This window comes from Sphaeramia orbicularis, chromosome 8 (genome assembly GCF_902148855.1).
Source record: "Sphaeramia orbicularis chromosome 8, fSphaOr1.1, whole genome shotgun sequence".
NCBI lineage: Eukaryota > Metazoa > Chordata > Actinopteri > Kurtiformes > Apogonidae > Sphaeramia > Sphaeramia orbicularis.
In genome coordinates, this window is record NC_043964.1 from 40,976,107 (window position 1) to 40,995,763 (window position 19,657).

General features: G+C 36.7%; 1 protein-coding gene across 1 annotated transcript in view; it reads right to left on the bottom strand.

The window, feature by feature from the left end:
- Positions 1-19,657, bottom strand: part of tmem150b (transmembrane protein 150B) — a 37,480-nt gene that overhangs the window by 11,003 nt on the left and 6,820 nt on the right. The window contains exon 6 of the mRNA XM_030142249.1: positions 17,328-17,458. Coding sequence (XP_029998109.1) covers positions 17,328-17,458 — 131 coding nt within the window. The remainder of the gene's footprint in view (positions 1-17,327; positions 17,459-19,657) is intronic.

The following is a 19,657-nucleotide window of genomic DNA, read 5'->3' on the forward strand; positions in this document are numbered from 1 at the left end:
TCTGAAACTGACCACAATTAACATTTGAAAGATAAACAGTACCACAGTGCTTCAGTTTCAGCTTCAGAGTTGTTCATGTCTTTTATGTATTGTGATTGTCTCTGTCAATTCACCACATATTTTTTATTAGTAAGTTGTTTTCTGTTTTTTGTTTTTTTTTAACCAATTACTAGAAATTTCAGGCAACCCCATTTGAATTCCAGGCAACCCCACGTGGGGTCCCAACCCCAAGGCTGAAAAACACTGCTTTAATATATTTTGAATTGTCAAGTTTTTACATTTCCCAGATAATATTTTATTTATTTTTTAATTGCATATTATTAATCAAACTTAAATGAATAAAGGAGCTGCTTATATAATCCTCACAGTACATGCCTATTTGTTTGGGGTGAGATTCCCAAAGAATTTAGTCCCCCTTGGGCCCCAATGATCCCTTCTTGCCTTGAGCCCCGACAGTGTCAAACAACAGCTCTGACTGCCTAGATAAGCTTTTAATGCTACAACACATGGAGCGAGCCCACAAGCCTTTTCTTTCATTCGACAGATATCAGATGTTGCATCAAGACATCAGATGAACCGACAAATAGCACAGACCTTATGGTTTTTCTGAACAAACGTCTGAGTGATCCTCAAAGCTGTGCAGGAGCAGAGCAGGTCACTGCCCAGCCCACAGCCCTTACATAACCCTTGCATGAATTTTCCGTCGTGACACACCAGCTATACCCTCTCCCAGCTCTCAAATCTTCCAGCAAGACAAAGGTCAGGGCATTGGAGGAAGAACGAAAGGGCCTGGCAGGCTTGTTGAGCATCATGCAAAGGTTAGCATGCAGTGGGAGACAACTGGACAATGAGTTTCCTCAGTGACTGATGACTAATAAGTCAATCATCGACCATTTAATATTGGATTAATACACAAGGTCATGTATTATAATCCACATTTGAGTGTCACTAGTGAAATCAAAATGAAAAACCATCAAAATACTTTTTTTTTTTTTTAATTCACATTCCATGCCAATAAATATGACCTTTGCCCAATTACTTTTTTTCTCTGGAAAATGTTTATTAAAGTTCCAAAGAATCGCAAATCTCTGGGGACAAACAAAGTCTAAGAAATTGTTGCCAACAGCCAAAAACAGCATGATTAAAAACAGAGAACTTCTGTAATGGTAGCCATTTCTTAGACTAGACAGTATTTCTCACCATCTCCAAAACTTCTACAGCCCAAATATAGTTCAGCAGCAGAGGGGTACATGTGAATATCTCCTCAAAGCTGGATGAGAATCTGTAATTGAGGAGGCTTGTTTTTGTTGCTATGAAAGTGATATTTTCTACTCGAGGATGATCTCTTTTTCCATGTGTTCAAAAGCAGTAATCTCACCATCGAGGCAGACAATTGGAGCCCTGTAAGTGATAATGACTGTTTGCTGATGTTTTAGGCAAACACTCACCTGTGGTTAAGTGAGACAAAGATTCTTCCCAGTTTTTGAACCTTCCTTCTCGCATCAGAATAAGAGTTGGTAAAAAAGTGTCTTTGAGTGCATGTGATATGATCTTGCATGAGGAAGATACTCAGCATAAACAGAAGAAGAGCTGCATACTGTCTTTTGCATGTTTTACCTGATAAAACTACATATGGTTCATGCTTAAAAATGCTTTATCACATTATGCAATTAAACATCTGAACCTGATTTTCCAATATATCCTCACTCACAACTTGGTTGCTTGATTAGGATATCTCTGAGGGTGTCATATTTTGACACACAGAGTACCCCAAAGGATTTTTCAACATGTAGGTATAATGTTTTAAACACACAGGGTAGACTGACAGACAGCAAGGCAATGCATTGTTTATTGATGTATTAACTTTAGGTATAAAAACGAGATGGTTGAGAATGAGGAAAAAAGGTCAGAGAAATGGATAAAGACAGAAAGAAAGAAAATACACAAATTAAAACTGGACATAGCACAAGACCAGCTGTCTTCTACTGATGGTAACGTTACCCATGTAATCAATTTCAAGACTTTACATTGATTTTTCTTTATCATTCTGCACATCAGAACATGCCAGGCCCCCTCAGGCATTGACACTAAGAAGTCATGACCAAGGTGCAAGGGCCTCGGCCCCAAAAGGAATCCAATCCCTCTTATAGTTGTAATACCACTGATGACCACTGGGGGCAGGTCACCAAAAGCCCTGCCTCCTATACACTTACATTCAGTGGTGTAGTCCAGGATATACGGCGGTATACGGAGTATACCTACTTATTTTTCAGTTAGTATTGGGTATACCCACTTCTAAATCCCCCTGATGATCACCATTCAGGCGTATCTGCAGCCAAACTGCCCATGTTTTCCCCTAGGATGGTGAAGCCATGGCCCGCCCTACTCTGCCTCTAATTAGCTAGTAATTGGTACCTTCACACTGGTTAACTTTAGGCATGAGGACTGATGAGCCAATCAGAGGCAGAGTAGGCCGGGTCATGCCGAGGAAAATATCGCTAACTTTGTGCCAGCCACATCTGGAACCTGATTGGACACCTCAGGTGCCAGTGCCACCCCAGTTGATTGACAGGTCATTGCACGTCTCATTGAAAGATGCGCAATTATTGGAAATGTGAACAAGAAAGGTAGAATAAATATTTATCAAATGAATGGTACGTATTGAGGGAACTTACTTTCATGAAATACATAATTCTGAGGTAAATTTTAAGGTGGTTTCCAAATGAGTCACTGTTTTAAACTACTGAATGTATGACTGCACATTTAGAGAAGAGATACTGTCACCAATAGTTGAACTATGTGAGTAGGCTAACGTTATGAAGGGCTAATGTTATGAAAGGCTAACGTTATCCTATGTTTGCTTCATGTTCAATCTGTTTCCATTCATGCAGCTGCTTGTGTGACCAGTAAAACCAACAAACTGCTCCTGATCAAGTCATGAGGATTTTATAATAGTCAGCAAATACTACTGATGGATTTTTGGGTAAACTAAATAGAGTAGTCTTATATGTCACTGTTTCTAAAACAGCGTTTTACTGGACTACTTAAAAAAAAAGGGCAAAAATTGAGAGTATACCCACTTCTCTGTGGACCACTACACCACTGCTTACATTGAATTTCTTTCTAAAAATACAAAGTCAGTGATTTTATTCTAGGACTCATTACGGTCTCTACTATTTTATTTAGACCCTCTAGTAAGTGGTCTGGTCCATCATTAATTTTTTTCCTATATTAATTAGATCTCAGGTCAAATACAAGCTTTGGTGATGTTGTTTTTTTTTTAGAGTGTGACTGTGTGTGTGGTACATGTAAATAGGTTTTAATATTGTTTGTTTATTCTATTGTTTATACTGGATATAAGTGTATTCTTTCTTGGCAGGAGTTGCAAATTAGCTAAATGCTATATACTTGTACAGATCATCAGATGTCCACAATGTTTCACTGCACTGTCCCTGATTTAAAAAAAAAAAAGTGAATAAGTAAATGAATAAATACCTGCCATATTGAGCTTTGATTGACAAGTTTGTAGGAGTTGGACTTGTTGGAGTCTTGGTTTATTTGATTAAGTTCATTTTTCCAGAAAGATGGCTTGAATGTAGTTGGGGTTAGCAGGCTTCGCAAAACTGTAAAATGACCAGGTATAGATGAAGTTTACTGTTTTTTTACAGAGTGTGTAAACTAGTGTTTAGCACCAGCTCTCCCCTGGACCCTTGTACTCCCAAAGCTGAGCTCTTTTATCCAAATACAGTCACTTCAGACTCCAAACAGGCAACGTGGCCTCAAACGACAGGCTTTAACATCACGGTCCCTCCATCCCATATTTTTATATGGTCTATGGTGAGGGCCCAATGGCAGTATGCAGCAACTGGAGGGTCTGGTAGAGTTTCATACTGTCTTCCACATACAATTATAGTAGATAATTCCTTTATCAGGACAGGGGTAGTTGTTTGTTTACCTGCTTTACTAGTTTCATCTACTTCCTATATAACGTCTATAAGACACGTCACAGCAAATTCATTGTGATGCTTCTGATGAAGGCTACAGGAAGTAGCTGAAACTAGTGAAGCAGGTAAACAAACAACTACCCCTGTCTTGATAAAGGAGTTATCTACAATAACTGGAGGGTCTGTTTGAAGTGTTTTATTAAAATGAATAACAGAAATGTTGAGAGGGCTCATGTTGTACATTAGCTTCTGATATGATAAAATAATACAATTCACCAACCATTTTTATAACAAAGTCATTTCTTAGTTTAACTTATTACCCAAGAGTTTTATTCAATTAAAAAAAAAGAATCTCCAAAATCCCAGTTAACCAGTGAGTGAGTTTTCAATTACACCTGTACATCAAAGCCCAGTACTAGACATTTAAATCTTCTATTTGACCTAAAATCTACTCGATGGAGCAATAAAGACGAATAATGAGGAGACACTTTTTAGAGGGCCCCAATAAATAAAGACAAGAATGAGAGCTAGAAAGAAAATAACTGACCGTATTGACTGAGTATTTTTAGAGAGAAGTTAAAATGTAAGACTATGGCAGCCAGGGATCATTGGAGCTGCATCTAGTGGCCAGAAGCAGAATTACACCTTTAGATAGATAGATAGATAGATAGATAGATAGATAGATAGATAGATAGATAGATAGATAGATAGATAGATAGATAGATAGATAGATAGATAGATAGATAGATAGATAGATAGATAGATAGATAGATAGATAGATAGATAGATAGATTGATTTTCTTCAGTTTTAGTTTGCCATCAGTGCCAATTGTTCATGTATTTCAAGAATAATGTGACTTTACACATTATAAGCCCTTAAACAGTGGTTTGATAAATCATATTTAACCCTTTCATGCATGAATTATGAGAACCTTAATCAAGATTTTTTTTTTTTCCTGAGTGTTTTTATTTATTTTTAGGCATGAAAAAAAGCAATGTGATTGAATTTTTTTTATGAACCTATTTTTCATGGAATTACAAAAATGTCCACTCAGCTGGATTTTTTATGCAAAGAAACGTGCATTTACTCACATACTTTGTAAAAAACTATGATTTTTTTTAATGCTGCTAATCTGATGTTTTCTCCCATTTTTAACATATTATAATACTAGTTATTACTCACTCAGATAATATGCAACAAAAAACAACTTTTTATAAAAAAAAAAAAAAAAAAAAATCCTGTTAATTACAGTCTAATAACAATTAGCAGTTGATTTACACATGATACTGCAGATCAGGTTTATCAAGAACAGGAAAGTTACAGTAATGGTATGAATTGCAGTGTATGGGATGATGCATAAGTGTCCACTGTGTTGGCTGATATGGAACAAAAACAACAAAATCCATGAATGTATAAGAGAACTGCTTTGAATAGCTGTCCACTGTAGTGTCCACTACGCATGAAAGGGTTAATGTCATGTATTCTTTCCTTCCACCTATTTCAGCTTCTGTAAATCCAGGCTTTAACTCTGATATGGATGACTTTTCTCTGTAAAACCAGGTGAATACAGTGTATCACAGGAGTGTCAGGAGATCCACTATTGCAGTGGGTGGTCCCAGGTTTTGTAAGCCAGTTGATATTTGTGTATTTTGGGTGACTCTAATTAGACATGAGCCATATCTGCTTCTGAGGGTTTAAGAACAGGATAAAGAAACACAACAGATGTTCATATTCCATTTGATCTGTGTTTCACTCTGTTCTGGTGTGTTGTATGTTCCAGACATATACACGTGTCTGTGTGTAAGAATAAACATCCGGTTGATGTGTACATTAGTGGACACACATCTAAGTGGGAGGGGTGCCATGCACTTCTCCTTGGCTTGGTAAAAGCCAAGCCCCCCCCAACTCCCTGACCCCACCACTACCACTCCTCCACCCCTCCCTCTTCCCCTGCCTCTCTGTCTTGTGTGATCAACAATAGTCTATTCTGTGCTGTCCCGTGCGAGTGGAGACACACCCAAAGCCAAGGCCACGGTGCGAGGGGAGATTGTTGGGTGGTGGCCAGCGGAGAGGGACACTGGCTCGATTCTCGTCTGGGAGCGTGGATCCTGTCTCGACAAGAGGGCAGAGGTGGTCTAATGCTTTTGGCCATACATTCTGGTGATCAGTTCGAGCAGGGGTGTCAAACTCATTTCAGTTCAGGGGCCACATTCAGCTAAATTTGATCTGAAATGGGCCGAACCAGTAAAATAATAACATAATAATGTATAAATAATGTCAACTCCAAACTTTTCTGTATGTTTTAGAGCGAAAAAAGTAAATTTACATTATGAAAAGGTTTAGATCTACAAACTCCCCTTTCAAAAGATGTGAATAACAGGAACAAACTGAAAAAATAAGTGTAATTTTGACAATATCACGCCTCAGTTTATCATTTCCACATGTACATTATAACTTACAGATCACAGTGGATCTACAGTTACATAAAACATTCACTAACAGGCAGACTCTTGTTAAAATTGCACTTACTTCTCTTAAGACATTTCAGGTTGTTCATATTTTTTCAGATTATTCACATTTTTTTGCAAAATTAAACTTTGTTTTAGGGTAAATACATGTAAATATTTACATTTACAAAGAGAAAAATTTGGAGTTGTCATTATTTTTATGTTATTTTGATAGTATTTTACTGGTCCTGCCCACTTTAGATTGAATTGGTCTGAATGTGGAACCTGAACTAAAAGGATTGTTAATTTCTTCAGCGTAATTTCTGCATCTCATAAATTCATCCCAGGGGCCAGACTAGACCCTTTGGCGGGCCGGATTTGGCCCCCGGGCCGCATGTTTGACACCTGTAAGTTAGAGGGTAAATAATGAGCCATTCTACAGGACTGGTGTGATCTGACACCCCACAACCAACCAACAGACTTAAAAGCATTTAAGTCTAAATGCTTGGATTATATTCTTAAACACAAGATAATATTTATGGTATTTATGTGTTAAATGCAGTTTCATGTCACTGCCAACAACTACTGCCTTCTCTGTTCTCTGACAATAAGAGTCGCCATGTTTCGACTGCAGCTTAGAACAGACGTCCTCTTCTTTTTTTGTTCATTTTATGACATTTTATTACCAACTACGACTGAGTGTGGATGAGCGTTTTTATCACCTTCACCGTTACAGACCCATGAATATTTTAATGAGGACTTCCAAATGATTTTCTCTCTAATTTCAGCCTTTCTTAGCTCATATGCCCTCCTCAGGCATTTTTGTAAATTTTGGTCTTTTTTTTTATGCTGATCGTTTTGGCTGTTGCAGCTTGTGGCATGAATTTTGGCAACTGTTTTTTTTAATTACGTTTTTTTTTTAATCCGGTGTCATTTATATTTTCTTGATGCATTTTACACCCTCTGGACACCTTCAGAGCAAAAAAAAAAATCATAATTAAAATAATTAAACTGACATTTAAAGGGTTAAAATCGTGAAAATTATTGAATGTTTAGTAGTTCTGAGCAGGGCTGAAGTTGTTTAAGAGATTTATGAGAAAAACAAGCCAGAAATAATATTGACGTATGATGACTTAAAGCAGTTTTTGTGCAAGTACATTTTTGCCATGATACTGTCCAGAGGGTGGTACGTTTGAGGAGCATACAAGGGTTAAGTAATTTATCACCATTGATTATAACATTATTCTCTGAATTTTGCATTTTTAAGTGAAAATCAGGTATTTTTGAATAGATGTTCATAAATGTCAGAGTAAATCCAAAGGTTATTATATCAAAACAGAGAAAACTGAAGAAAAAAAGACATTTTCAGCCAAACATATCATTAACTGAACATTAAAACAAGCATCTACAACTACTGCCAGTCTTCAGTTATCTAAATATATTGGTAGGATCAGTGAGTCTACAGTTATTAAACATGTTAAATCAGTAGATGCTTTTGCTCACAAGTGCCTGTTTCTATCTGATTCTAACAGTTTTTAAATTTTTAGTGCATGTACAGTCATGGAAAAAATTATTAGACCATCAAAAGTCATCAAAAACCCTGGTTATGCAGTCAACTACCATCTCCTGTGTGTATCATGTGACTAAAACAGACAGAAAAGAAAACACGGAATGTCTAAAAGCACTTGTTTTTGTCAGTACAATGCCATAGCTATTGATACAAGAACTGAAGTGATTTTGGTTATGATCAAGAAAACATGGAAAATGGATAGATATCAGCTCTGAAATTAAACTCTTATGAGCTATTTTTGTTGCTATCATAATATTTGTCCAAACAAATGTGCCTTTAGTTGTACCAGGCATTAAAATGAACAAGAAATTGAAGAAAACAAGGGGTGGTCTAATAATTTTTGTCCGCGACTGTACATGCACATATTCAGCGTCTTGCAATCTCTAACTTGAACACTAGAAGCCACTAACAGTTAAACTGAAGCTCAGTTGCACCAGTTCAGTTGAACGATCCATGTATGATTCTATGCATCTTCACAGGCCTGAACAAGCACTTTTTTGTCTGACATTGTGCTCATATCTTTAACTCAGCCCTCTGTGTTTCTCACCTCCTGTCACTTTGTGTCATCTGGTTGTCACAGCCCCAAAAAAGTCCCCACCTCCTCACATATCACAGGCCCCGGGCCACAATGCAGACCCTGATCTCAGCTGGACCGCAAGCTGAAGGTCATTCCATCGACCCGTTCTTCTCTATCATGACAATCTGTTCCTAAGTGCCACAGCTGGATCTCCCCACACACACACTCTGCTGCCTCCTCTGATAAGGCCAGACTCTCTTCATTGTCTGATAACATAAATATGACACACCAACACACCATCTGAGGGTCCCTGTCTGCACCAGCCAGCCTAATTATATAATTATCCCTTGTCTGATTGTGTCTGTGCAGCTGAGACGAGGGAGGGCTTTTGTGTGGCCGGTGGAATGCGGTGCGCTTGGCATTTTTCTGCAAAAGGGCAGCTTTCTGGAAGCGACTGCCAAAGGAGAAGAGAGGAGGGTGAGATCACGGCTGCTGGTGCCCACTCTGTGTTTTTCTTCTTTTCTTTCTTTCTCTTCTGTCACTATCACTCAATCCATCTTTTTATTAACCCATGAAGACCCAGTGCTGCTTTTGTTGCAGTTTCTAAATTATTTTATCTCCATATTTAACATTTCTTAAGTGATTTATCATAGTTTGCTATAATATTATCCTCTGTAGTTTCCTTTTTTTCAGTGAAAATCGGTATTTTCCTATATTTTATTCACCGATCAAGTAGATGTTCATAAAAACTTACATTAACCCTTTCATGCATAGTGGTCACTACAGTGGAGAGCTATTCAAAGTTGTTCTCTTGTATATTCAGGGATTTTGTTGTTTTACTTGCATATCAGCCAACACAGTGGACACTTATGCATCATCCCATACACTGCAATTCATACCAGTACTGTTCTTGATCAGTCTGATCTGCAGTAACATATTTGAGTGTAAATCAATTGCTATGGTTATTAGACTGTAATTAACATGTTTGTTTTTTTTTAAACAACATTTTTTTTGGCATATCTGAGTAATAACTAAAGACCCAGGAAAGGAAAAGTTTTGGCTTTTTACATTGAATAACTGTCGTGATTGGAAACAGCATGATGCAACAGCTTTTTCGGATAGATTTTTTTTGTTTGTTTTAATTATGGAATGTCCTTTGCAGTGGACAGCATTTTTTTTTTTTTTTTTTTTTTTTTTTTTTTATAAAGCTGTAAAACTCTTGTCCCCTACAGAGGATAAAAATGCGTTGCTGGGTCTCAGGAGGTTATAGAATGTTAAAATGTGAGAGAAGATTAACAGCATTTTAAAAATGTATATCATAGTTTTCACACATGCTTTTTTCATGCCGAAAGAGGAATATAAACACTCAGGAAAAAAATCTTGATTAAGGTTCTCATAATTTATGCTCGAAAGGGTTAAAGTTGAGGGTTATTATGTCAGAAACAGAGAAAAATGAAGAAAAAGCGACTTTTATGTAAAGATATCAATAACTGAACATAAAAACAAGTCCATATTTAATCAATCAATCAAATTTTATTTATATAGGGCCAAATCATAACAAAAGTTATCTCATGACACTTTACACATAGAGCTGGTCGAAACCAGACTCTCAATTTAACATTTCTTAAGTGATTTATCACCATTTACAGTTATATTATCTTCTTTATTTGGTGTTTGCTCAGTGAAAATCAGGTATTTTCTTACATTGAATTTACTGATCATGTAGAAGTTCATTAAAGCTCAGACTAAAGTTGAGGGTTATTAAATCAAAACAGAAAAACTGAAGAAAAAGTTACTTTTTCAGCAAACTATATCATTAACTGAACATAAAAACAAGTGTGTCCATTCACTGTCATTGATCCAACTCCATCAGCTTTACTGGTGAATCAATGTTGGAGAAGATGACAGTGTTTCCAAGTTCACTACAGAGCCTCTGAACGTCCAAATGGGTCACATCTGATGACCATGAAAAAATGACAAACTGTATTTTACACCAGTTATTCACATGTATTGATAGGATTAATGGATCGACAGGTATTAAACATGTTGGCTCAGTAGATGGTTTTGATCGATGGTGGATGTCTGGGTCTTTAAGGATTAATCTGCCAGCCTGTCCTCTGTGTCTGTCACTCATCCTCCTTGCCCCAGTGCTCCCACTTTACCCAGCATTCCTCTATGAGTCTTTAAATTGGGCATATTCTTCCAGATAAAGTGGCCTTTGGAGGTGGAATGTGCAGGATTTGGGTCTCAGATGATAAGAGGTGACAGGTTATGCTGTGAAAGCGAAGCCAAAACGACTGATGGCAACCACTCCAGGGTCTGATAGTGGACTTAGAGGCGACTGCGCCGCCTCACGATAGGAAAGCATTGCTATTGTTTCTGGTCAAGAGCTGTTGAGGGGATAAGAAAGACTAGAGCACGAGCAGGTGTTAAGGGAGATTAGAAAGCATGTCTGCTATTACCTCCTTTTTGAATCAAAGTCAAAAGCAACAAGGTCGGCGTCACATAAACCATGTTCTCCGAGCCCACAATAGATGATCCAGACCTTTTTCTGACATTTACATCAAGGGCCTCCCACTCTTTGCATGTCGCTACTGGTGATTTTATGAGTTTTATTGCTTTATCAGAGGCCTTTTATACTCTCTAATGAAAACAGCAGGGTTAATGGTATTTAGGCGCCAAAGCGCTCCGTCTAAATTCCTCTGTAGGAGCTGCTATATAATTTAAGAACGTTTTGTCATTTCAAAACAGTCAGCCAAGATGGAGTGCCGCTTGAAACTGGTATAAAATATTCACACCATCTGAGCCGAATGTTTCATTCAGCTGGATATGAAATTTCTTAATGTGTTCCAAGGTGTTGAATTATTAAAAATGATTATTTTAGAGTGGGCGAGAGACCCTAAAAAGCACAGTTGGAGCCATTATCACTTATAAAATTCTGATTTTTTAAATTTTTATGAAGTCTTAGTTTGGTTTTACAAGTCTTTAAGTACACTGTTGCCTATAAAGTTGGAATCATTTTGTTTCCACACACATTCCTCTTTTTTATTCCTATTTATAGACATCAGGAATCACGTTTGATCTGGTGCAACAATTACAAACTGAGTCCCTGTTACACTTTATCTGTCAAGAATAAATCATATACTCACAATCATTTCATGAGAAGAAGTAAAAATATTTTATTGCAACTTATAACAGTGTAGTTTCATTTATTTTATAGTCGTGGAAAAAAATTATTAGACCACCCTTGTTTTCTTCAGTTTCTTGTTCATTTTAATGCCTGGTACAACTAAAGGTACATTTGTTTGTACAAATATAATGATAACAACAAAAATAGCTCATAAGAGTTTAATTTCAGAGCTGACATTTAAGCATTTTCCATGTTTTCTTGATAATAACTAAAATCACTTCAGTTCTTATATCAATATCTATGACATTGTACTGACAAAAACAGTGCTTTTAGACATTCCATGATTTCTTTTCTGTCTGTTTTAGTCACATGATACACACAGGAGCTAGTACTTGATTGCATAACCATTGTTTTTGATGACTTTTGATGGTCTAATAATTTTTCCCATGACTGTAGTTTCAGGAATTGAGTTGTTTTAGTTTAGTCTTGGATCTTGTTTTTCTTTCAGGCGTTATAATGGAAGCTTTAATTTACTGAGGCTGCAAAAGATGGAATAAAAGAATACATGAAATTAAACACAATTTAAAAAAAAAAAAAAAAATGCTGTTTCTTAAAAGGCCTTTAAAGGTTTTATTTTTGCTTACCATGATTAGTGATTACCAACAGTGGGACAATTAAAACAGCTCATTTTACCTGCTCTTATAGTTAACTTTATCTTTACTGCTCTCATTCACATTACCATTTAAGCGCTATTTTTATTACTAGAGCCTCCATCTCTGAAACAGGCTTCATTAAGAGGAGACGAGTCAATTACCTTTAAAAAAGAAGGTCATTTGGTCAATCTGCCTTCTCTGTCAGAGTAAAAGACAAGAAAAACTCCCTCCCTATAAACATACGACACAATTCCAAACTTCAATCTTTAACCCAAACAGCCACAATCGACCAAAACCACCTATTGATCTAAACTGTTTAACACCCTCAGATCCATTAAACCTATCAATCCATGTAAATAACTGGTGTAAAATACAGATTGTCATTTTTTCATGGTCATCAGATATGACCCATTTGGACATTCAGAGGCTCTGTAGTTACCGTGGAGACACCGTCATCTTCTACAACATTGATTCACCAGTAAAACCCATGGAGTTGGATCAATGACAGTGGATGGACACACTTGGTTTATGATCAGTTATTGATATCTTTGCTGAAAAAGTCACTTTTTCTACAGTTTTCTCTGTTTGTGATTTAATAATCTTTGAATTTACTCTTTACACTTTTATGAACATCAACATGATCAGTGAATTAAATATAGGAAAATATGTGATTGTCACTGAAAAAATGCAAAATACAGAGGATAATATTATTATAAATGGTGAAGTGGCAAAAGTGGCACTGGGTGTTTATGGGTAAAAAAAAAACTTTAGCTAAAAGAACCAAAAATGTAATCACTGACTGGCCTCTTGATGTTGTTATTTTTAAGGAAATTTCACTGTCACCTGTTGATATGTTGCATTTTAGTGTGTTATATATTATCTGTCTGGTGTCCTGTACCGTTTAGGTGTGTTTTCATGTGTCTTCTACAGATGTAAATGATCTTAAATCTCACTCTAGCTCAACGCATGAGTTATGCATGGCCCCTGTTCAATAAATAAATAAAATAATAGACTAAGCTACACTTTTATTCCTAGTTTACATTTACTTGGCCCTGAGGCAAGACAATGGAAGACCCTCATGCTGTCAACTCCACCAAACATACCTGAGACCGGTGTTTACCCATATGTGTAAAATCTGCAAAACGCCTGCGGCAGACCACAAGAAACCAACAGCACTTGAGAAATTCCCATAGAATTCCACGCTGTCCGTCTGATCCGTGTGCCCGCCTGTCAAAGCCCCCCTCTGGTGATCACACAGCATGGACTATGTGAAAGAATGCTGTCAGGACTGGGCAGGACACTGGGGGCCCAGTATTCCCATCTCATGCTTCCACACACATACCTCAAAGTGATTTTTTTAATGACATAAATAAAAGATACAAACAAAAGTGAAAATCTGGATAGCAAAGACAATTCCAACAGACCCCAAGACAATATGTTTAAATAAACAAGAACTTGGATGAGAGACACAGTTTGAGTGTCAGAGCCAAGAGTAGGACCTCTCCCAGTATCGGTGTGGCTATGAGAGCACCATTGTTTCGCTCATCTCAAATCGCCCTGACAAATTGTGCTGAATGTAGAACCTCTGTCTAACCTTCAGGCATCCTCCAAAAACATGCTGGCACTGCACCAGAACCACTTTTTCCCATCGGTGAGATCATCGTCAGCCAGTGCAGCTCCACGGCACCTCCAGTGGATGTGATTCAGATTGTGTAAAAGATACAATTGAAGCTGCAGAGACATGACACCTTAGCTGAAGTGAAGTAATATGCATGATAACTGGCTTTGAAACACTTTAACCCTTTCATGCATAGTGGTCAGTACAGTGGACAGCTATTCTACAGCTGTTCTCTTGTATATTCATGGGTTTGGTTGTTTTAGTTGCATACACTGTGGACGCTTATGGACCATCTCATACACTGCCATTCATACCATTACTGTAACTTTGCAGTTCTTGATAAACCTGATTTGCAGTGATATGTTTTAGTGTAAATCAATTGCGAATTTTGATTGATTGATTGAAATCTTTATTTCGAACATGTAGACAGTGAAATCAAAACAAAAATCAACCAACAAAATATAAGTACTGGTACATAAAAGATTGATAAGTCAAAAAAAAAGAAGAAGAAAAATAAAATAAATGAAATTATACATACTCGAAAAGGAGTAGGAAGAAGTAAAAACTTATGTACTCCTACCCCTAATCTCTCTCTAGTTGATATCAGACTGTAATTTAAAAGTTTGCTTAATCAAAAAGGTTGTCCATTTTGAATATTATCTCCATGAAGTGAGTAATAACTAGCATTAAAGTATGTTAAAATGTTAGAAAACATCAGATTAGCAGCATACAAAATGTTTTTATTTCATAGTTTTCACACAGTATATGACTTTCTGATGATGGGTTTTAAATACATGTTTCTTTGCTTCAAAAATTAAACGCATGGTGTCCAGCTGAGTGGACATTTTTGTAACTCCATGAAAAATAGGTTCATAAAAAAAAAAAAAAAAAATTCAATCCTATTGTTTTTTTTTTTTCTTCCATGTCTAAAGAGGAATAAAAACACTCAGGAAAAAAATCTTGACTAAGGTTCTCATAATACATGCATAAAAGGGTTAAAATGAACATTATAATAAAACGTCATATTAAGATAACATCCTGTATTTAATATGAAGGCAAGGCAAGTTTATTTGTATAGCACATTTCATGTACAGGACAATTCAAAGTGCTTTACATAAAACATAAAAGCATCCAAGGAGAGGTATAAAAATACATTTAAGATGAGAGAAAGTTAAAATATAAAAACATTAAAATTAAAATAGACATTAAAATCATCAGTGATAAAATGGGATTTTAAAGTTCATTTAGAAGACATTATTTAAGAGTTTAAGGGAAAGCTGCAGTAAACAATAAAGTTTTCAGGCCTGATTTAAATGAACTGACAGTTTGAGCAGACCTCAAGTATTCAGGAAGTTTGTTCCACAGGTGAGGAGCAGAAGAACTGAATGCTGCTTCACTTTGTTTGGTTCTGATTTTGGGAACACACAGTAAACCTGTCCCTGATTTTGACCTCGTTCTGTAATAATATCAACATTACGTAATAGTAAACAACCTAAGCACAGCATGTGATAAACATTTTCCCACATTTTAGAGTGAATTATTTAATACTTTTATGGTTATTACACAGCAAAAAAATACACTTTTATCAACAGTATCAGCTGCATTTGAGATGAAGTTTTTACAGGAGAAAAAAAGATGTAAGAAAAGAATCCACACACCAGCAAAGCTCAGTATAGAAATCTGAGGAAGAACAACTGTACTGGAAACATCACAGCTGAATTAATCCCTAATGTGCAATACTCTGTCTGTGTGTGTGTGTGTGTGTGTGTGTGTGTGTGTGTGTGTGTGTGTGTGTGTGTGTGTGTGTGTGTGTGTGTTTATTCTTGTGTTTTTTCTTGGTATTTTGATTATCTGGTATCCAACAAAATAATTTACCACAGGGATGTGCATGTCTTGGCTCTCTGTTTCCTTTCTGACTTTTTTTTTTTCCAGGTCAAATGTTGATGAAGTCCATGATTTTGGCTGCATTTGTACGATAAAGAACTGACCTTGTTACTGGTTTGTGTGGTTGTTCAAACCCAAATCAGTCAAGTACATATAATTACCCGTGACCCTTTGTCCTCACACAGCTCCGCCCCTTTTGTCCAAATATGGTCAAATCTGGCTACAAAAAGCAGACACTGTAATAGCCCATTTGATTTGATTTGATTTAGTGACTTATTCCGAAAATGCGATGAAATTTAACATATATACGAACAGGCAAAACATGCATAATAATCCAAATATCAACAATCATAACAATCTTAGACAGACAAACAGCACAATAGTTCCAATTACATGCCTGAAAAGGGGTGGGAAGAAGTGCAACTTATTTAATCCCACCCCCTTTCCCTAAAATATTATTAACTAGAAAAGGGCAGACCTCCTCCAAGGCAGATCAGCCCCCTCCTCATTCACCAAAATTTAATAATTTGTTCCTTGTGCCAGTATCAACATTTCCTGAAATTTTCATCCAAATCCGTCCATAACTTTTTTAGTTATCTTGCTAAAAGACAAACAAATAAACAAACAAACAAACAAACAAACCCCAATAAAAACATAACCTCCGCCGTTCCTTGGCGGAGTTAATAATATATGTGCCTCAATTTACAATCTACTGTCTTCAAAATGGCGATTCAAAAACCAATGGATGACAAATGTATGGAAATTCATTAGCTATTGCACAAAATGTACCCCTCTTTTTCCATTTGGTAGCTGGGATTGAGTCCAGCACCCTGTGACCTCCTTAAGGACTAGGCCGTTCAGAAAAAGAATGAATGGATGCACTCCGATTGTTATTACATCATGTGTTGGTACATACCTAGATAACGGAACACTTTGTAATCATGTCTTAGGGAAACCTTTTTTTTTTTTTTCACCACATGAAGCAGCTTTTCCTTGACACCTCCATCTTCCTTTTCTGTTCCCCTTCCTCTATTGTTTTATCCAGCTGACAGGTGGCAAATCGGTGAGAAAAAGACCAGACTTTTCCTGGTATTCACCGTGCATGAACTAATCATGACTTCATTTCACATTCTGTAGATAAAGACTTTACAAGAGTATAAAATAGCATGCAGGGAGATGGATAAGGGAGGTTTTATTTGGAAGACTTAAAGTAGAAATAATATATGTATGAAAGTGTGAATCAAATCTTTATAGAGCTCTGTTGGTAGATTTTTGAATAGGAATCATAAAAATGTGGAGCATAAGATAGCTGAATGGTGCCACCATGTGTTAGTATGGACTTATGTAGGAATAATCAGCTCAGAATGGTGCAGTTAGATGCATATGCTGTATCTACAAAGACATTGCACAATATTTCACAAAAGCAAACACAAAAATACTGTATAATGAATAGCCACATTTGTTAAACTGTTAAATGTAAATTCAGCTGGGTGTATATGTCACATGACTGTTTGTTTCTATTACTGAAGGGCCACTGTCATTCATTAGAGTTTGGCTCTGCACCGTGAGGTTATGGCAGTCAATGTGTCTGAACTCAGCTGCAAAAAGGCCAAACAGGCAGAAGAAAAACATGACCAAGGCCCATTCGCACACAGCAGCAGGAGAAGGACGGTCTGTCTGAACCAGGACGGTCACTGAAAGAAGGGTCAAGGAGCGCAATGACCAAAAAGAATGCACATCTGTACTAATAAAACAACTGTACGTAATAATATTAGAATAAAAGCTTAAACATACATTTGTGCCTGCATTAGGGTGGTCCTTATTTTTTTAAGTTTTCATTTTTAAGCCCCTTGAAATGAAACAATTTTTGGTGGGATTATCAGAAAGTTTACAGGTAGCTCAAACAGGTTGAAATTTAAGGTGTTCGTTGTCAGACAGTATCATGATAGTATTTTTGGGACTTGATCTCAGAAAAAGTGGAATATTTTAACTGAAAAGCAGTGTCAAGTGCATTGGAATCCATGTCAGATATCTGCCATTATCTGGATCTCATACAATATAATGTTTAAATAACCATTGTCCAGTATCTCCAAAGTTGAATATATCTGCATGATATAGGTTCTACAAAGTGTTTGAAATCACCAGATTTGACAAAACTGCAGTGAGTGCATGGAACGTGACATTGAGTATTTCAGTACTGTATGTGACACCATCTATGTTTCTTTTTCACAGACAGATGACATTAACGTCATGGAAGAGTTACTTGTCACCTGTTGAAAACATTACTATGTGGGTTACATTTATGTAATGCTTTTCTATTAACACATATTCAAAGCACACATAATGGATCCATTATTCATTCGCTCTCACTCTGGTGGTGGTAAACTACATGTGCACCAACAGCCCCTCAGACCACCACCAAACATTCACACACCAGTGTGAGTGACACTGGAGGCAAGGTGGGTGAAGTGTCTTCCATGACTAAGACAGAGCGGGATTCGAACCAAGGTTATAATAGTTTTGGATTTTTAATTATAGTTTAGTTTTATTTAGTTTTGACTTTTTTTTCTCTAATTCCGTTAGTTTTAATTAGTTTTTAGAGCAGGTTTGCTAGTTTTTATTAGTTATCGTTTTTTTCTGAATGTTTAGTTTTAGTTTGGTTTAGTTTTAGTATTAGTTTTAGTTATTTCATATATTTTATCTTCCTCACCATCCTATTCAAAGAAATTAGTGAGGCGCGGATCAGTGGGTTACTCTGGACACTTTATTTGGGGGTCGGGTTAGGGCGGCTCATTGACTGAGCAGAGACACAAACACATGTACAGTACAATGTATAAGTTCCCTATAGCAGGCTGAAGGGGGTGTGATCCATACACAACGTCACTTATGTGAAAACAATGTGAAGATGTGCAAAGTGTGAGAGGAGATGCACAAAGCAGCCAGCAGTAAACCAGACAGAAACACATATAAATGACTTATAAACATTTATAACCCAGTTCATCAGCAGTAAACCACACCTTATCAGATATGTCATCTCTTAATCATCTACAGTTCCATTATTAGCCAACTCTGCTTCATTTCAGTTCAGCTAGCTGTAGCTAGTAACATCAAACATGTTTTAACATTCTAACAGGTTCCATACCTCTGTAATTGGATTACTTTTCATCCTCCTCTTTTCTCCTCTTCTAAACTGTGCAGTTAAGGCCTTGGAAGGCCTTTTCATGGTGATAAACTCTCCAGTCTTTACCTGGATGCTAGTTCAACACCTGTCTGACTCTGTCATTCAGTTCTGTTCTGTCTCTGTCACACACACACACACACACACACACACAGTGAACAAAAAGAAAAAAAAAATGACCCCACTCATCACTAAAGTAAATCCCAGACAGGACTGTGCTGCTTTGTCCCAACTTTAGTCTGTATGTTCCAGGTAGAGTGGGGACCAGAAGACGACTGGAAACCACCAGTGACCAGACATGACAGACCGTGAAGTGCCGTATGGTGCCGCTAGCTACAATTTGTGAAGCGAAAAAAAAAATAATTTGATATCAATCCGACATTGACAAAGACGAAAACTAAAGGAATTTAATACATAATTTTTATACTTTTTAGTTAGTTTTGTAACCACACAATACAGTTTCTGTTAGTTATTGTTTTTTTCTTTTAATTTGAGTTTTTATTTATTTCAGTTAACGAAAAATGTTTTTTCAGTTTTAGTTTTCATCATTTCGTTCGTTTTCGTTAACGATTATAACCTTGATTCGAACCGCCAATCCTTCAGTTATTGGATGACCCGCTCTACTCCAGATGTTCCAGTTGTTCTCACATCTGTCCATCAGAAGTCACTTGCTGATTTTGCTGCTCTGACATTGTTGAACATGTGCATTGTCTTT